The sequence below is a fragment of the Phacochoerus africanus genome, chromosome 3 (assembly GCF_016906955.1).
Source record: "Phacochoerus africanus isolate WHEZ1 chromosome 3, ROS_Pafr_v1, whole genome shotgun sequence".
NCBI lineage: Eukaryota > Metazoa > Chordata > Mammalia > Artiodactyla > Suidae > Phacochoerus > Phacochoerus africanus.
Window position 1 is genome coordinate 151085336 of NC_062546.1, and position 14187 is coordinate 151099522.

Here is a 14187-nt window from a genome sequence, read left to right on the forward strand (position 1 = left end):
TCCACATACAGAGATCAATTTGATAAAATATTTGTTTTGGGTTCCTCTTTATATTAAAAAATAGTACATGTATTTATTATAGTTCTAAAACTAAAATATCATTCAAGATACTTTTCCAAAGGTATCAAAACAAAGATAAGTCACTGAAGTGGCATCAAGCCTATAGTCTAATGCCACTGAATGGCACCAAATTTTGAAAATAATTACTTACCACATTTTGGTTAATAAGATGTGCCACAAATTTTGAAGCTGTTAGACAGAGTGGCTGAAAAGGGAAAGTAGAGACAGAGTTAATCTATAAGCTAAAACTGATCTTCAATTATCTACAGAATTTACAGTTTACTTACATAGTCTATTTAAAATATGTAACACACAAGGTAATTTTAACTTGTAAGTAAGTTACAAAATAAAAACTAGTATATGTGAGAGTGTCATTTCTGGCTAAACAGTTGTAATTCAACAGTTACAGCCATCATTTTTGTTGCTCATATCAGAGGCCAGGGATGTTTATTAGAACAAAATAATTCTCATGAAACATGCAATTTTAAAAAGAATTCCATTCAGAAATCAGCACTGCTCACTACAGTTAATACTGGTTTATTAGTCTGTTCACATGTAGCAGTCTATTTACAAGTCCATTATAAGTACCTTATCATTTCTTCGATAGCCTTTTCGAAAATTCAGAATTAACCTTTTGAGGATTAATTCTCCAATTTGTGGAAATTTTGAGTTGATAATTGCCACTAATGCTGCATAAACATGAGTAAAGATTGGAGAAGCACTCTGAGCTTGCAAAACAGATCTGGACAGCAGGCCTCTGATTAAAAGAAGAAAAAAGAGCCAATAATAATCACCAATTTAATTAGACGGAAAAAGCTCACTTAAAGTATCACTCCTCTGTAAATCTTCATAAAAGCTAAATTAGGACTAAATTTTCACCACTTTTATCCAGGGTTTGTCCTACTAACAAATGGGAGTTCCCATCATGGCTCAGCAGTAACTAATCCAACTAGCATCCATTAGCATGTGGGTTCGATCCCTGGCCTTGCCCAGTAGGTTAAGTATCAGGCATTGCTGTGAGGTGTGGTGTAGGCCAGCAGCAGCAGCTCCAGTTAGACCGCTAGCCTGGGAAACCCATATGCCATAGATGCGGCCCTACAAAAAAAAAAAAAGAAAGAAAGAGGGAAAAAAGAAAATAGCCTTCAGATTTTAAAATAATAAAATAATAATAATAATAAATAATAATAAAAAATAAGTAGAATACAGAAAATTTCCTAACCCTTTAAAATATCACAACTACTTAACTGCACAGAAAATGGTTGTGACATCCTTTTGCTTTTCTAAAATTTATTACTGATTTTTCTGATTTCTTTCACATTATCACTTTGCTTTAGAAATTAGACCGGTTTCAGGGAGCTCTTTTATGTATATATAAAAAACTAAATATTCATTATTCCTCATGAGTATCAATTATTGGAAGTTTTTAGTAAAAAAAAAAATCTGTGCAAAAATCATTGTGACGTCAAAGCATCTCAAAAAGTAAAAAAATCCACACAACATCTAACAGTGGAGTACAGGTTATCTGTTAGCTTACATTTTTACAAAAACTGCAATTTAAATAATTATTCTCAATTACCTTTGAAATGAGGTAGCATAATAAATCAATGATTACTGTTCATGTAAATACTATATTCCTTTGAAAAACTGCTATGAAAAACTACAAATAAAATATCTGATGCTTACCTTCCTCTAACTATATTTTCTTGAAGAAGTTCTTGAATAATAATACCAATATTAGAAATGTTGACTTTGTTGATCAGACCATTGATGGACTTCTTTAAGGCTTCCCAGCTCATCCTCTGGTATGCTAAGCTGAAAAGAATTGATTTTAATACAGGTGAAAACTTAGTCAACAATTACAATAACAAGAGTTTATACTAACAAAAAATTCTTAGTGTTCCTTTATTTTTAACATTATTTTTACAAAATGACCCCAAAGTGCAGTAAAATATATGTATATGGATACACAGATTATATTCCAACCCATATTTGATTCTATGTACATGTCAAACTCACGTACAAAGTTCTTTTAATAACATAATAAATAAAATAATGTAAGAATATACATTTTGTTCTTATGTCCATGTATACTGCAATTTACAATATTGGTTAGATTTAGTACATGATTATTTTACACTGTAACAATTAACCTTTGTCTTCAAAGAAAATGTTTTAAAGTAAAAACAACCATTTTTATTTTAAATTACAACACGAAATATCCAAATATAAGCCACAAAAAGGAAATTTTTTATCATATTCCTTCTCATAAAAGCCTGACAGAACAAACAAAATTAAATGTTTTAAACCATAAAGAAATAGCATTAATTATAGGAAAAAAGAGTCATGTGCAATCATAAGGCTGAAAGACGGTTCTAAGTATTTTAAAGATCATCTCTATATTTAGGTAGTAGTCCCAGAGATTTCTCAGCTGAATGCTAGATAGCTATACTGTGTTTTAGCTTAAAGCTTAGGTACATTATTTAGCCGAACTGGGTTTCTTTAGGTTGAACTTGATAACATAAGGTTTTTTAAAGCTCTAAAATTCTATGTTTTTATAATTATATCTCTGCAGAGTATAATTTCAGCTGCAGAAAGTCTTAACTTTTCCTGTACCTTATATCTTACTGGCAGTCTGATGAAGGTGATGGACTTCTTAGAATAATACGTATAAATACATAGGATTACAAAGGACACCAGTCATAATGAAATACAGTTTTTGAAGCATGAAAGGAACAAAAGTTTGATACAGTATTCCATGTGCTAAACACATTTAACAAGTAGCAGTGGTAGGCATAATAATTCTTTAAATTTCTAAGTAGCATAAATAATATTTTGAGATATTTATATCAATAAATAGTCTGTTAATACTATGGTCTGATGCCTACATCCTGATAGAAATACTAAATTAGATTGGTTTAGAAAAAGATGCAATTTTCTTTCCTTCTGTTCACATTCACTGCCTGAATCCTATCCATGGACCTCTTGAAAGTCTGTAGGTTAAGAACCCCTGTTCTGAACCATCCTATACTGTTGGTAGGAATGTAAAGTGGTACAGCCACTATGGATAACAGTGTCGCAGTTCCTTAAAAAACTAAAAATAGAGCAACCATATGCTCCAGCAATCCCACTCCTGGGCATATATCCATAAAAGATGAAAACTCTAATTTGAAAAGATACATTTACCTCAATGTTCACAGCAGCACTGTTTACAAGAGCCAAGACATGGAAGCAACCTAAATGTCCATCGACAGATTAACAGATAAAAATGTGTCTCTCTCTCACACACACACACACACACATACACACAAGAATATTACTCAGCCATAAAAAGAATGTAATATTGCCAGTTGCAGCAACATGGGTGAACCTAGAGATTATCATACTAAGTCAAGTCAGACAGAGAAAGACAAATATTTTATGTTATCACCTGTATGTGGGATCTAAAAAAAAAAAAAAATACAAATGAACTTAGCTACAAAGCAGAAACAGATTCACAGACATAGTAAACAAACCTATGGTTACCAAAGGAGAAGGCAGGAGATGGAGTATGGGATTAAGAGATACACCCACTATACATTAAGTAAATAAAAAGATTTCTTGTAGAGCACAGGGAGCTATATTCAGTATCTTATAATAACACAATGTAAAAGAATCTGAAAAAGTATACACACACACACACACACACGTATATATAACTGAATCACTCCACTATACACATGAAATAACACAATATTATGAATCAATTATACTTCAACTAAAAGAGAATGAATCCCTCTTCTGGAGTATAACAAGGAAAGGTGGTAAGAGCTGTCTTCCCTGGTAAGGAAGAGTATTCTATCACTGACAGTGCCTTCAGCAGATACTGAAGTTATAAAAAGCAGACTGACTTGCAGCTAATTTCTCTATAGATTACATACCCCCTCACTGCCTATATCCAAGGTGGAATACTCCTCCTGCCCCCCGCACTCCAGCCCTTTAGTATGCTACTATCTAGAGAAGTAAGATTTATCGTTTAACAACTAGCCTGATCAATAAGTTATTGCTGATACACTACCACAAACTCTATCAATCTTTGGTTAAAAGACAATAACAACCATAGCTGTACTTTGCAATTAGGAAAGCTACAATGAACCTGACTTAGTATTTACTGAAAGCAAAGTCTATAAACTTCTCTCAGACACTTCTACTTCTTTTGTCCTCTTTACAGCCTATAAACAGAATTCAGCTGTATATAAAATTATCTTCCAAGAATCTGTTTAAAAGTGCATATATTGTGATCTACTCAATACCTCAATACTGTGTGACAGCCTATATGGGGAAAGAATCTGCAAAAGAATGGAGATATATATACACATATATGGAGAGCGGATTCTTTTCTTTTTTCTTTTTTTTTTTTTTTTAACATTTTAGGGCTGCACATGTGGCATATGGAAGTTCCCAGGCTAGGGATTGGATCAGAGATGCACATGTGGCATATGGAAGTTTCCAGGCTAGGGATTGGATCAGAGATGCAGTTGCTGATCCACAGCCTCAGCAACACAGGATCCAAGCTGAATGTGTGACCGACCTATTCCACAGCTCAGGCAATGCTGGATACTTAATCCAATGAACGAGGCCAGGGATAGAACCCGCATCCTCATGGATAATAGCAGTTAACTGCTGAGCCACAATGGGAACTCCTTATAGAGATGATTCTTGATCTCTTACAATTAGGATGGCTTTGGGAGTTCCCGTCGTGGCGCAGTGGTTAACGAATCCGACTAGGAACCATGAGGTTGCGGGTTCGGTCCCTGCCCTTGCTCAGTGGGTTAACGATCTGGCGTTGCCTGAGCTGTGGTGTAGGTTGCAGACGCGGCTTGGATCCCACGTTGCTGTGGCTCTGGCGTAGGCCAGTGGCTACAGCTCCGATTTGACCCCTAGCCTGGGAACCTCCATATGCCGCAGGAGCGGCCCAAGAAATAGCAAAGACAAAAAACAAAACAAAACAAAACAAAACAAAACAAATAGGATGGCTTTGGATGGGACTAGAGAGAGGGAATACTTCTCACTGATGCTGCCATTACTGCCTCCCGTAAGAGCAGAATGCCTAAATGATCATGAAGCTCCCACAACCTGGAGAAGACATCTCCAAATCTCTTCTCAACATAACACTCCAGGCATCACTATCAAGTGCTGGAACATGAGACATAAGAAAAAACTTACTCTGGTTAATTTATTTATCTTTTTAAATTTTTTTTGGCTTTTTAGGGCCACATTCACAGCGTATGGAGGTTCCCAGGCTAGGGGTCGAGTCGAGTAGGAGCTACAGCTGCCACCCTATACCACAGCCACAGCAACATCAGATCCAAGCCGCGTCTGCGACCTACACCACAGTTCAGGGCAATGCAGGATCCTTAACCCAATGAGCGAGGCCAGGGATCAAACCCGAAACCTCATGGTTCCTACTCGGATTCATTTCCACTGAGCCACAATGGGAACTCAGTCTAGTTTTAAATTTAATGTCATTTAAATGTTCCCTTCTAGCGTATACATTTTTTAAACTTTATTTCAAATATTTATACTTTCATATAAATGACATTTCTACTTCAAGCTAATTCTTACAACAAATTTAAATTTCATTTATATAAGGTTATCAAGTACTTTCAAGTTGCGATTAAAATGCCAGAGAAAGATGTGGGAAGACCTTCTTGACTCACCTGTAATCCGTTTTTCTCAAAGCAGAGCTATGGTCTATCACAATCTTTCTACCGACTAGTTGGCAATTGAGTGATCATTTCAATCTGGGACCATAGTTTTTTTCCTGGTTATCATCTCATTCCACTAGAAAAAAGGTCTTGAAAACTTAGCTGCACTTCCCTACATAGTTCCTCATATTCCAATTATTTTGAAAAGGGAAGGAAAAGTACTTCAAGGGTGAATGGTCATATATGAATTTTAATTATTTGCTCCAGGGTAGCAAAAAACTACACGAGCTAAGACATTATGGTCTAAGAAAAGGAGGGAAAAAAAAGAAAACTGTCAACTTTGTTTCATAGATTAGCACAGGGGCTGACAAACCATATCCATGAACCAAATGCAGCCTAGAGCCTGTTTTCGCAACAAAGCTTTACTGGAATACAGCCATTCTCATTTGTTTTCATATTATATCTGTGGCTGCATTCACTATAATGGTGAGGAGTTGTAACAGAGAAAGAACAGTACACAAAGCTTAAAACAGTTTCTAACTGGCCTTTTACAGAAAAAGTTTGCTGACTCCCAGTTTGGTACAACTGGAAAGATCCATTTTAGTTCTAAAATATTGACAGTACTCTTGATTGTCTACTAATAATCATTCATGCAACTATAAAGGGAATAGTTTGAAAATAGGAAAACAGTAAAAACAAACACAATCAAAGAATAAGTGATCTTTCCTCAAACTTTTCAATTCACTCATGCCAAAAATAAAGAAGTTATGAGCTAACATCAGGGAAAAGAATAAGCAGGACTCACTGGAGCCTCCAAGGATAGATGGAAAGAACTCTAATTTGAGGTCTCTATCATTGTGGGCTCATGCAAATCCTCGACAGTTAAGGTCATTGGATCACACCCGATTTTTTTTTTTAAATGAAGATATTACTGCCTTGTATACTCAGTGATAATGACATGCCTGTTTTTATCTGTGATCTGTTCCTGCATCATCCTGAGCTTTGCAGGAGGAATATATGCTCCACCAGTGCGAGTAAGGAGAGGATCCAGCTCCTCTTTCTTCTTCTTTGAAGTAGGTTCATCCTGAGTAGAGGAACTTTGGGTTACCGATGGTTCTGGGCTTCTTCTCCCAGGAGATGGAGATTTCCGGGACCTTTTCCGATCCACATCTCTTTCTCTGCGTTTTTCTCGGTCTCTACTTCTGTAATATATAGATTTTATTTTTGATAGAGAAAAGACAATACAAATAACATTCTTAAATGTACTGAATACCAAATGGGTGAGACCATTTGGGAGCCACAAATTCAGACGGGGTAAAGTGGTTTGGAATGGTAAGGAAGTGTCTTACAGAGAAAATGTAACTTGTACTAGTTCTTCAAGGGTTGACAGGATTTACACTGGGGGCAAGGTGGAGAGTGGGAGAGGAGTGCAGGGAGCGGGGATGACACTCTGCAAGCTAGAGAAGACAGAATAACTACTGAGAAACTGAGCAGATGAGTAGAAACAATAAAGAATCATGGATAACAGTAGCTGGAAAGATGAGGTCAAGTCAAACTATGAAATCTTAAAAGACAAGCAATAGATTTTAAGTTTTTTATCCTGGAAGTGAAAAGGAATTAGCAATAGTTTCTGAGTGAGACAGTGACATAAAAGTAGTGTTTAAGAGGAGAAATTGGCCTGTGATGTACACGATAAGTTGTAGAGAGGAGAAATCAGAGTTCATCTCCATTAATGGCAATTTGGGAGTAAGAATGTTATTTAAAAAATTATATTTGAAATTGATTCTTGATAGAACTGGTAAAATTTTTATTACAAATTTCAAAATATCAGAAGTTTCTGGTTAACTCGAGACAATGTGAAAAATATCAACTATTTTCTAGCCACAATAACTCTTCCCTACTAATGCTAACACTTTTAAAACAACCAGAGTATGGTTTCTGAAACTATCAAGAACTAGCAAGAAAGAATGAACCCTTTTTGCTATCTTTCCCCAAAGAAGAGTTTGTCTAGTTTACTGTTTTTTACATATACTGCCCGGAAACTCAGACTATTCTGCTCATGCTTTATGCAACCACAGGTCACAATAAACTATTTTTTTTTTTAAGTTTCATATTATCACTGTATTACCAGGAAACCACTCAACAGATTTTAGCTAAATCTAGAGGATATGTTTGAGATAATTTGTCTTAATATATGTTAATACAAACTATGTGGAGAGAGAGCAGTGGTCAGTCACTTAACCCAGGTAGCTATATTAAATCTCTAAATATAAAGAGATCTGAGTGACTGCCTATGAGGACAGAATCTGCACAGACTAAGACAATGTGAACAGTGGGGGGAAAAAGTGATTCCAAATAGAAACACCAAATAATTAAAGGCAGGTGCTCTGAAATGGAGGCACTGATTTGCACCTGAGTTGCTTTTTACTGTGGATGTAACATGTTGCAAGAGAGTAGCCACAGAGGGATTTACTGACAGTGGTTATGATTCTTGTGAGAAACACCAAGTAAAACTGTTTGCTGACTGGTAAAACTGTGTCCTTAAAATTATAGTGTTTGTTCATATAGAGTGCAAAAGTACTGGAGTCTTCTGAGTCTAAATAGAAATATTTCTCTTCAAGTGCTTTTCTACTGGTTAGCTTTTATATTCTATATGATAGACAACCTACTTACTTCACAGTACAACTATGTGGATCAAATGAGATGCAGCAAAATCAGGGGTTATGGAAATAAACATGGGCTTTAGACCCAGAATAGAATTCAAATCCCAGTTTCATCATCTACCAAATAAAGAACTGCAACCTCTGCTAAGTTACTCAGTTCAGACCCATGTCCTTATATGTAAATTGAGAGATACAGCATCCAGTGTGTAAGAGTGTTGCCTAACTCACAATTATAGTGGTTTTTATGGTGCTAGTAGTTGCTCTTATTAAAGAGTTATTAGAGTGACAGCAGAGGAGCCTGGCTTCTGGAGGTTAATTTAATCCAACATTTAAGGATTTGGATATACATTAGAAAGTAAGTAGTAAGAAAGAAATTTTGGCTGCAGATATCAAATAACTTGTTTAGCTCCAAACTGCCGAGAAATTTGATCAAAATTCTAGTGGGGTATATAGTTTTGGTAGTCCTAGAGTGGATAATATAAGACATCAAAAAGGATATAGAACTAAGTGAAAAATAAAACATGACAGACAAGTTTTTGAAACTAGATGACTAATAAGGTAGGTAGTCAAGCTCTCTAAGACTCAAGAATAATTTACACTTAGATAAAAATTACAGATTGGTAACTTCATTCTCAATGTCCCTCTGCCATCATGTAGGAAAATTATTATAAAATTATTATAAAGAATAAAGAAAATCCAAAAAATGCTTCTATAGTTAAAATTCCAATACTAACCGTGACTCCATGCCACCATCATAAGAACGTCCTCTTCTTGAATGCTCATAGTCTGACCTGCTGTGATCAAAGTAATCTCTATCCCGAGGGGATCTTTCTTGTTCTGGATATCTAAAAGATAAGAAAACCAAAGTTATTGAAAACTTCGGTTTGAATGTTGAAAACAGTGATGTTATAAATACACAGGGAAGTCATATATAGGTAATGCTAAAGCAAACTCTATGAACAGTTTTATCAAATGGATTTTAAAAAACAGCCTGTTTTGGAGTTGCCATCGTGGATCAGTGGTTAATGAATCCGACTAGGAACCGTGAGGTTGAGGGTTCGATCCCTGGCCTTGCTCAGTGGGTTAAGGATCTGGCGTTACCATGAGCTGCGGTGTAGGTTGCAGACATGGCTCGGATCCCGCGTTGCTGTGGCTCTGGCGTAGGCTGGTGGCTACAGCTCCAATTGGATCCCTAACCTGGGAACCTCCATACGCCACAGGAGTGGCCCAAGAAATGGCAAAAAGACAAAAAAAACCCAAAAAACAACAACAAAATAACCAGCCTATTTTGTTGGATACCATTCATTTAGTAGTAATTATAAAAGCTTTCAGCTTGTATGCAATAAGACAACTCCTGGAATTCACTTAACCAAATCTGTTGTCCTGATTCTACTGTCCTGTCTGCATATCATATCCAGTTATGAAAGAGACTGTCCTCCAAATGCCTCCTTTTGTTTGGTTGGCTCATTTTATCAAAGTATTGCACAGATGATACCACTGTCGTTGGCTGGCCTCCATAAAGACCAGTTTAACTCCACTCCAAAAATCTCTATCAGCTACTATTCTTAAAACTGCATTTTTAGATAGTTGTGAGGATGGACTGAAATTATTAGCAAAAGAGTATAGTCAGTATAAGATCTGCTATTTGAATCTTTTTTTTTTTTTGTCTTTTTAGGGCCGCACCCACAGCATATGGAAGTTCCCATGCTAGGGGTTGAATTGGAGCTACAGCTGGCGGCCTATGCCACAACCACAGCAACGACAGATCTGAGTCATGTCTGTGACCTACACTGCAGCTCACGGCAATGCCGGATCCTTAACCCACTGAATGAGGTCAAAGATCAAACCTGCATCATCATGGATACTAGTTGGATTCTTAGCCTGCTGAGCCACAACAGGAATTCCTTTGAATCTTAGAAGTCAATAAAATCAGAGACCCTTAAGAGATGTTAAATACACACATAATAAATATACACTGTGACATAATCCATGTTTTATATGCACATCTGTAATTAACTTATACACCTATGTGTATATGTGTGTAGAGAGATTCTGCATATATAGAGAGGGAGGAGGTGACTGATGAAAGGTGTAAGTAGATGCAAACAACAGCAGTTAACTTCATGTCCATAAAGCAAAGTTTTTAGAGACAGCAGAATGGAATATGAACAAAGTACACAGAAAATAAAAGATCAGACACATGAAAGAAAGCTTAGAGGATTCTTTTCCCTTCATAAATTCCTTTTAATGGTCAGAGCTTACTAAGGGAAATAACTGCAATCCTACTATGAATGCATGATGAACATTAATGGTAACATTTCTGGATCTTTGATCTTAACACAATTATGTAAGATATAATATATACATATAAACATTTTGAAAACTATAACGAGCTATGTAAATATACAACATAGTAGGGAGTTCCTACTACTATGTAACTCAGTGGGTTAAGAACCTGACTAGGATCCATGGGGATGTGGGTTCGATTTCTGACCCTGGTCAGTGAGTTAAAGATTCAGCATTACCGCAAGTTGTGGTATAGGTCACAGATGCAGCTTGGTTCTGGTGTTGCAGTGGCTGTGGCACAGGCCAGTGGCTGCAGCTCCAATTAGACCCTTAGCCTGGGAACCTCCATATGCCCATGGGTGTCGCCCTAAAAAGACCAAAAATTTATATTATAATATAAAGAAAATATATAAAGGAAACATATATATGTGTGTGTGTACACATATATATGCATATATATACACATATAGTATTAACAGTAAAAAGCACTTCAAAATAGTGCGGTATCAGCTCAACTTTCCATTTTATAAGCTTTCATTCTATCTAGTATTTGAGATACTAAACTATTCTCTTTAGCCTAAAAAATTTCATAAAACCTAGAATTATTTACTAGAAATTCCTAGAACAGTCAGTCATTCAAGGATGATTTGTTCTCAAGCCCACTCAAGTAATAGTGCCTTTAACCATCAAAAAGAAGTTGTCTGCCCTAAAATTAGAAACCCAAGAGCTAAAAAATTCCTTAAACTTATTATAAAAGGTTTAAATAGCATTTGGAACACATAAAACTATTTACCTGTCTTCTGGAGAGGAGGTCCTCTGATATGAATTATAGTTTTCCCTTCTGTCATGGCTAGAAGAATGCTTTTAAAGGAAAAAAAAAGGAGGGGAGGTACATTTAAAAAAAAATCACATTAAAAAATAAATTGACAATGGCACAAATATCTCAGAAAACTGAAATTGCTTTAAAAATTATTTCAAAATATTCTTTTAATCGTAAGTATGAATTATATTACCTAAATAGTATGTAAGATAAAACTAAATGTTTAGGTATCCAAGGTAAATGTCTATGGCAGATATCTGTTTTCACTATGGATCAAATACAGTTCAAGGTAGAAGAAAATAATTCCCAAATTTTCAATGCAACTTAGTTAATATTTTATTCCTATGTAATAAATTACAAATTTATAGAACATGATTTTTATAAAGGCCTTTCCTAGTGAAAAACTAGCCCAAATTTCTCTTCGTGAAAAACACGACCAAGGGCCAGAGGTTTTCTAGCCAGGGCTCACTTCTGTGGTTATGCCCAAGTCTTTAACACTGCCCTTACCTTCTTACTTCCTTTGGCTTATAAAAACTACAACTTTAGTCCAGGTTACTAAATCCGGATAAAATAAATATCTAGAAGAAACTGACTGTAATGTATTTACAAAAATTCATTTTTGTTTTAAGCAAACATTATTTGTGTGTCTGGTATGGCATTATGGTAGACTCTAAGGATTTTAAAAACATGACATGTAAAACATAGCTCCTATTCCAAATCCTTTGAAAAATAACAGATGCAAATAAATAACTTCAAGGTAACATGAGATTGAAGTTATATATTAAAAGAGACAAGAGTTATGAACCATTCAGGTTAAGAATATATCCTAACTTAAAAATCCAAATACTGTTAACTAGCCAAAATATTTACCTCTATAAGTAGGTAAATTTTTTAAATCACTGGTATAAAAATATTCATATTGACAAGCTTATTTTTAAAAGTTAAAATAATTTTAAGTAACCTATTAAAAAGGAAACATAGTTGTATATTCAAAGTATCTTAATCTTGAAATCTAAGAAAAAATAATTCAAATAATGAGTAACTTGGTCTGCATACTTACATGCTTGTCTCTTTAATGGGAAAAATACATTTAAAAATAGAAAATTATACTGCAAAGAAATGTAAACAAGTTCCAACTTCCTCTTATTTTGTGATTATCTAATTAGCAGTAGGTTGAGTCTAACATTATCATAAGAAAATTGCCAAAATAGTCTCCTTAACTACTGAATTTTTTGAATAGTATACACTAATATGACTAATGTATGTGGGTGAATAAGCATATAATCAAAATTTATAATTTAAAGTAGCCAGTCTGGTTGTTATTTACACTGAATGCAAACATCTTAAAATCCTGTTTCTAATGTGTACAAGTTTTAAAAATTATTTCACTTAGCAACATAATTAAATAGAATTGTTATATATGACATAGATTTCCATAAAACTTGACATTAAACCATCCTAAACCAAATATAGAGGTCAATTCTATTTAATTCATGGTAATAAAAATGGTATTTACTTATTCATTATATATCATAGCCCTTCCTATGTAGACACTATGGGGGATTAAAAAAAAATAGGGAAACCCTAAAGAAACTTAAGAGCTTATGGGAGAGACATGGTTATAAAGATTTCCACAGTTAAACACATCAGATTATATATAAAGAGAGGGAAGGATAAGGAGGAGGAGAAGAGATGGGGAAGGAAGAGAGAGAGAGAACAATAAAACTGTACTGTCTTCTTCTTTTACAAGGCATGGCAATTATTTTGATTACATTAGGGAGAAGGCCTCAATTCCGTGCTAATGATTTTTAACACATCTCCGCAACATCTGTTGTGAACAAGAGGGAGAAACCAAAAATGCTGAAGTCGTGAATCAGGATTTCGTAAATATGATCAAGTTTAACAAATGCCTGTCACACATAGGAAGTGCTAACAGGAGATTCTGAGTAGGAGCGAGCACTGTGGTACAGAGTCTGAGGGCAACAGTTAGTAAAGGGGAACCTGAGCTGTAATTTGGTAGATTTTACTACATGAAAAATAATTTCTAAATAAGTCAGATTATAAGTCAGAGCAGTAATTGAAAATAACATATTATTGAAATTACCTTTAAAAGCTCTCTAAATTGTTCATTAAGCAAAACAAATATGGTACAATGTAGAGAGAGGAGTACAAGGAGAGGTGGTGAGTGGAACAGGGAGTCTGTGTCCAGAGGTTCTGGGCATCTGTTAGGCTCAGGGAAAAAGTCTTCAAGGGTGGGGGCCAGGGCCACAGAAAGAGGTAGGAAGCTTGCTTCTAGTAGCTAAGGCAGCTACAGTAAGGCTCAATGGAAAAACAAGGGATCCTTACAAATGATGCCTCACAACATCAAGAGAGGATCTGAGCTTCACGTGAGGTAAGAATGAGTCCAGCCCAGCTAGTGGATCTGCTTATGGCCAACAAGACGGACAGAAGGAGGCCGACTAAACTAACAACTGGCTGGGAGGACTAAGCCACTAAGTGAGAAGGGCATGCTGACTGAAGACATAATTGTCCTAGGCTAGGGGGAAGCCTCAGAGGACCCATCTGGATCACAAAAGGCAAACATGGAGTAGCAGAGTCTTAAGACGAAAAGGAAAAGGATCCTGAGAAAGACTAAACACTTCTTCCTGTGTCAAAGGTATAAAGTTTAAATCTG

The 14187-nt window shown here is 35.5% G+C and overlaps 1 protein-coding gene across 3 annotated transcripts in view; it reads right to left on the minus strand.

The window, feature by feature from the left end:
- Window positions 1–14187, minus strand: part of CWC22 (CWC22 spliceosome associated protein homolog) — a 61190-nt gene that overhangs the window by 28019 nt on the left and 18984 nt on the right. For all 3 annotated transcript variants that reach the window (XM_047773003.1, XM_047773004.1, XM_047773005.1), the window contains 6 exons: window positions 11487–11554; window positions 9142–9252; window positions 6707–6946; window positions 1744–1872; window positions 649–817; window positions 212–265 (listed from right to left, as the gene is read on the minus strand). In XM_047773003.1, the coding sequence (XP_047628959.1) occupies window positions 212–265; window positions 649–817; window positions 1744–1872; window positions 6707–6946; window positions 9142–9252; window positions 11487–11554 (771 nt within the window). The remainder of the gene's footprint in view (window positions 1–211; window positions 266–648; window positions 818–1743; window positions 1873–6706; window positions 6947–9141; window positions 9253–11486; window positions 11555–14187) is intronic.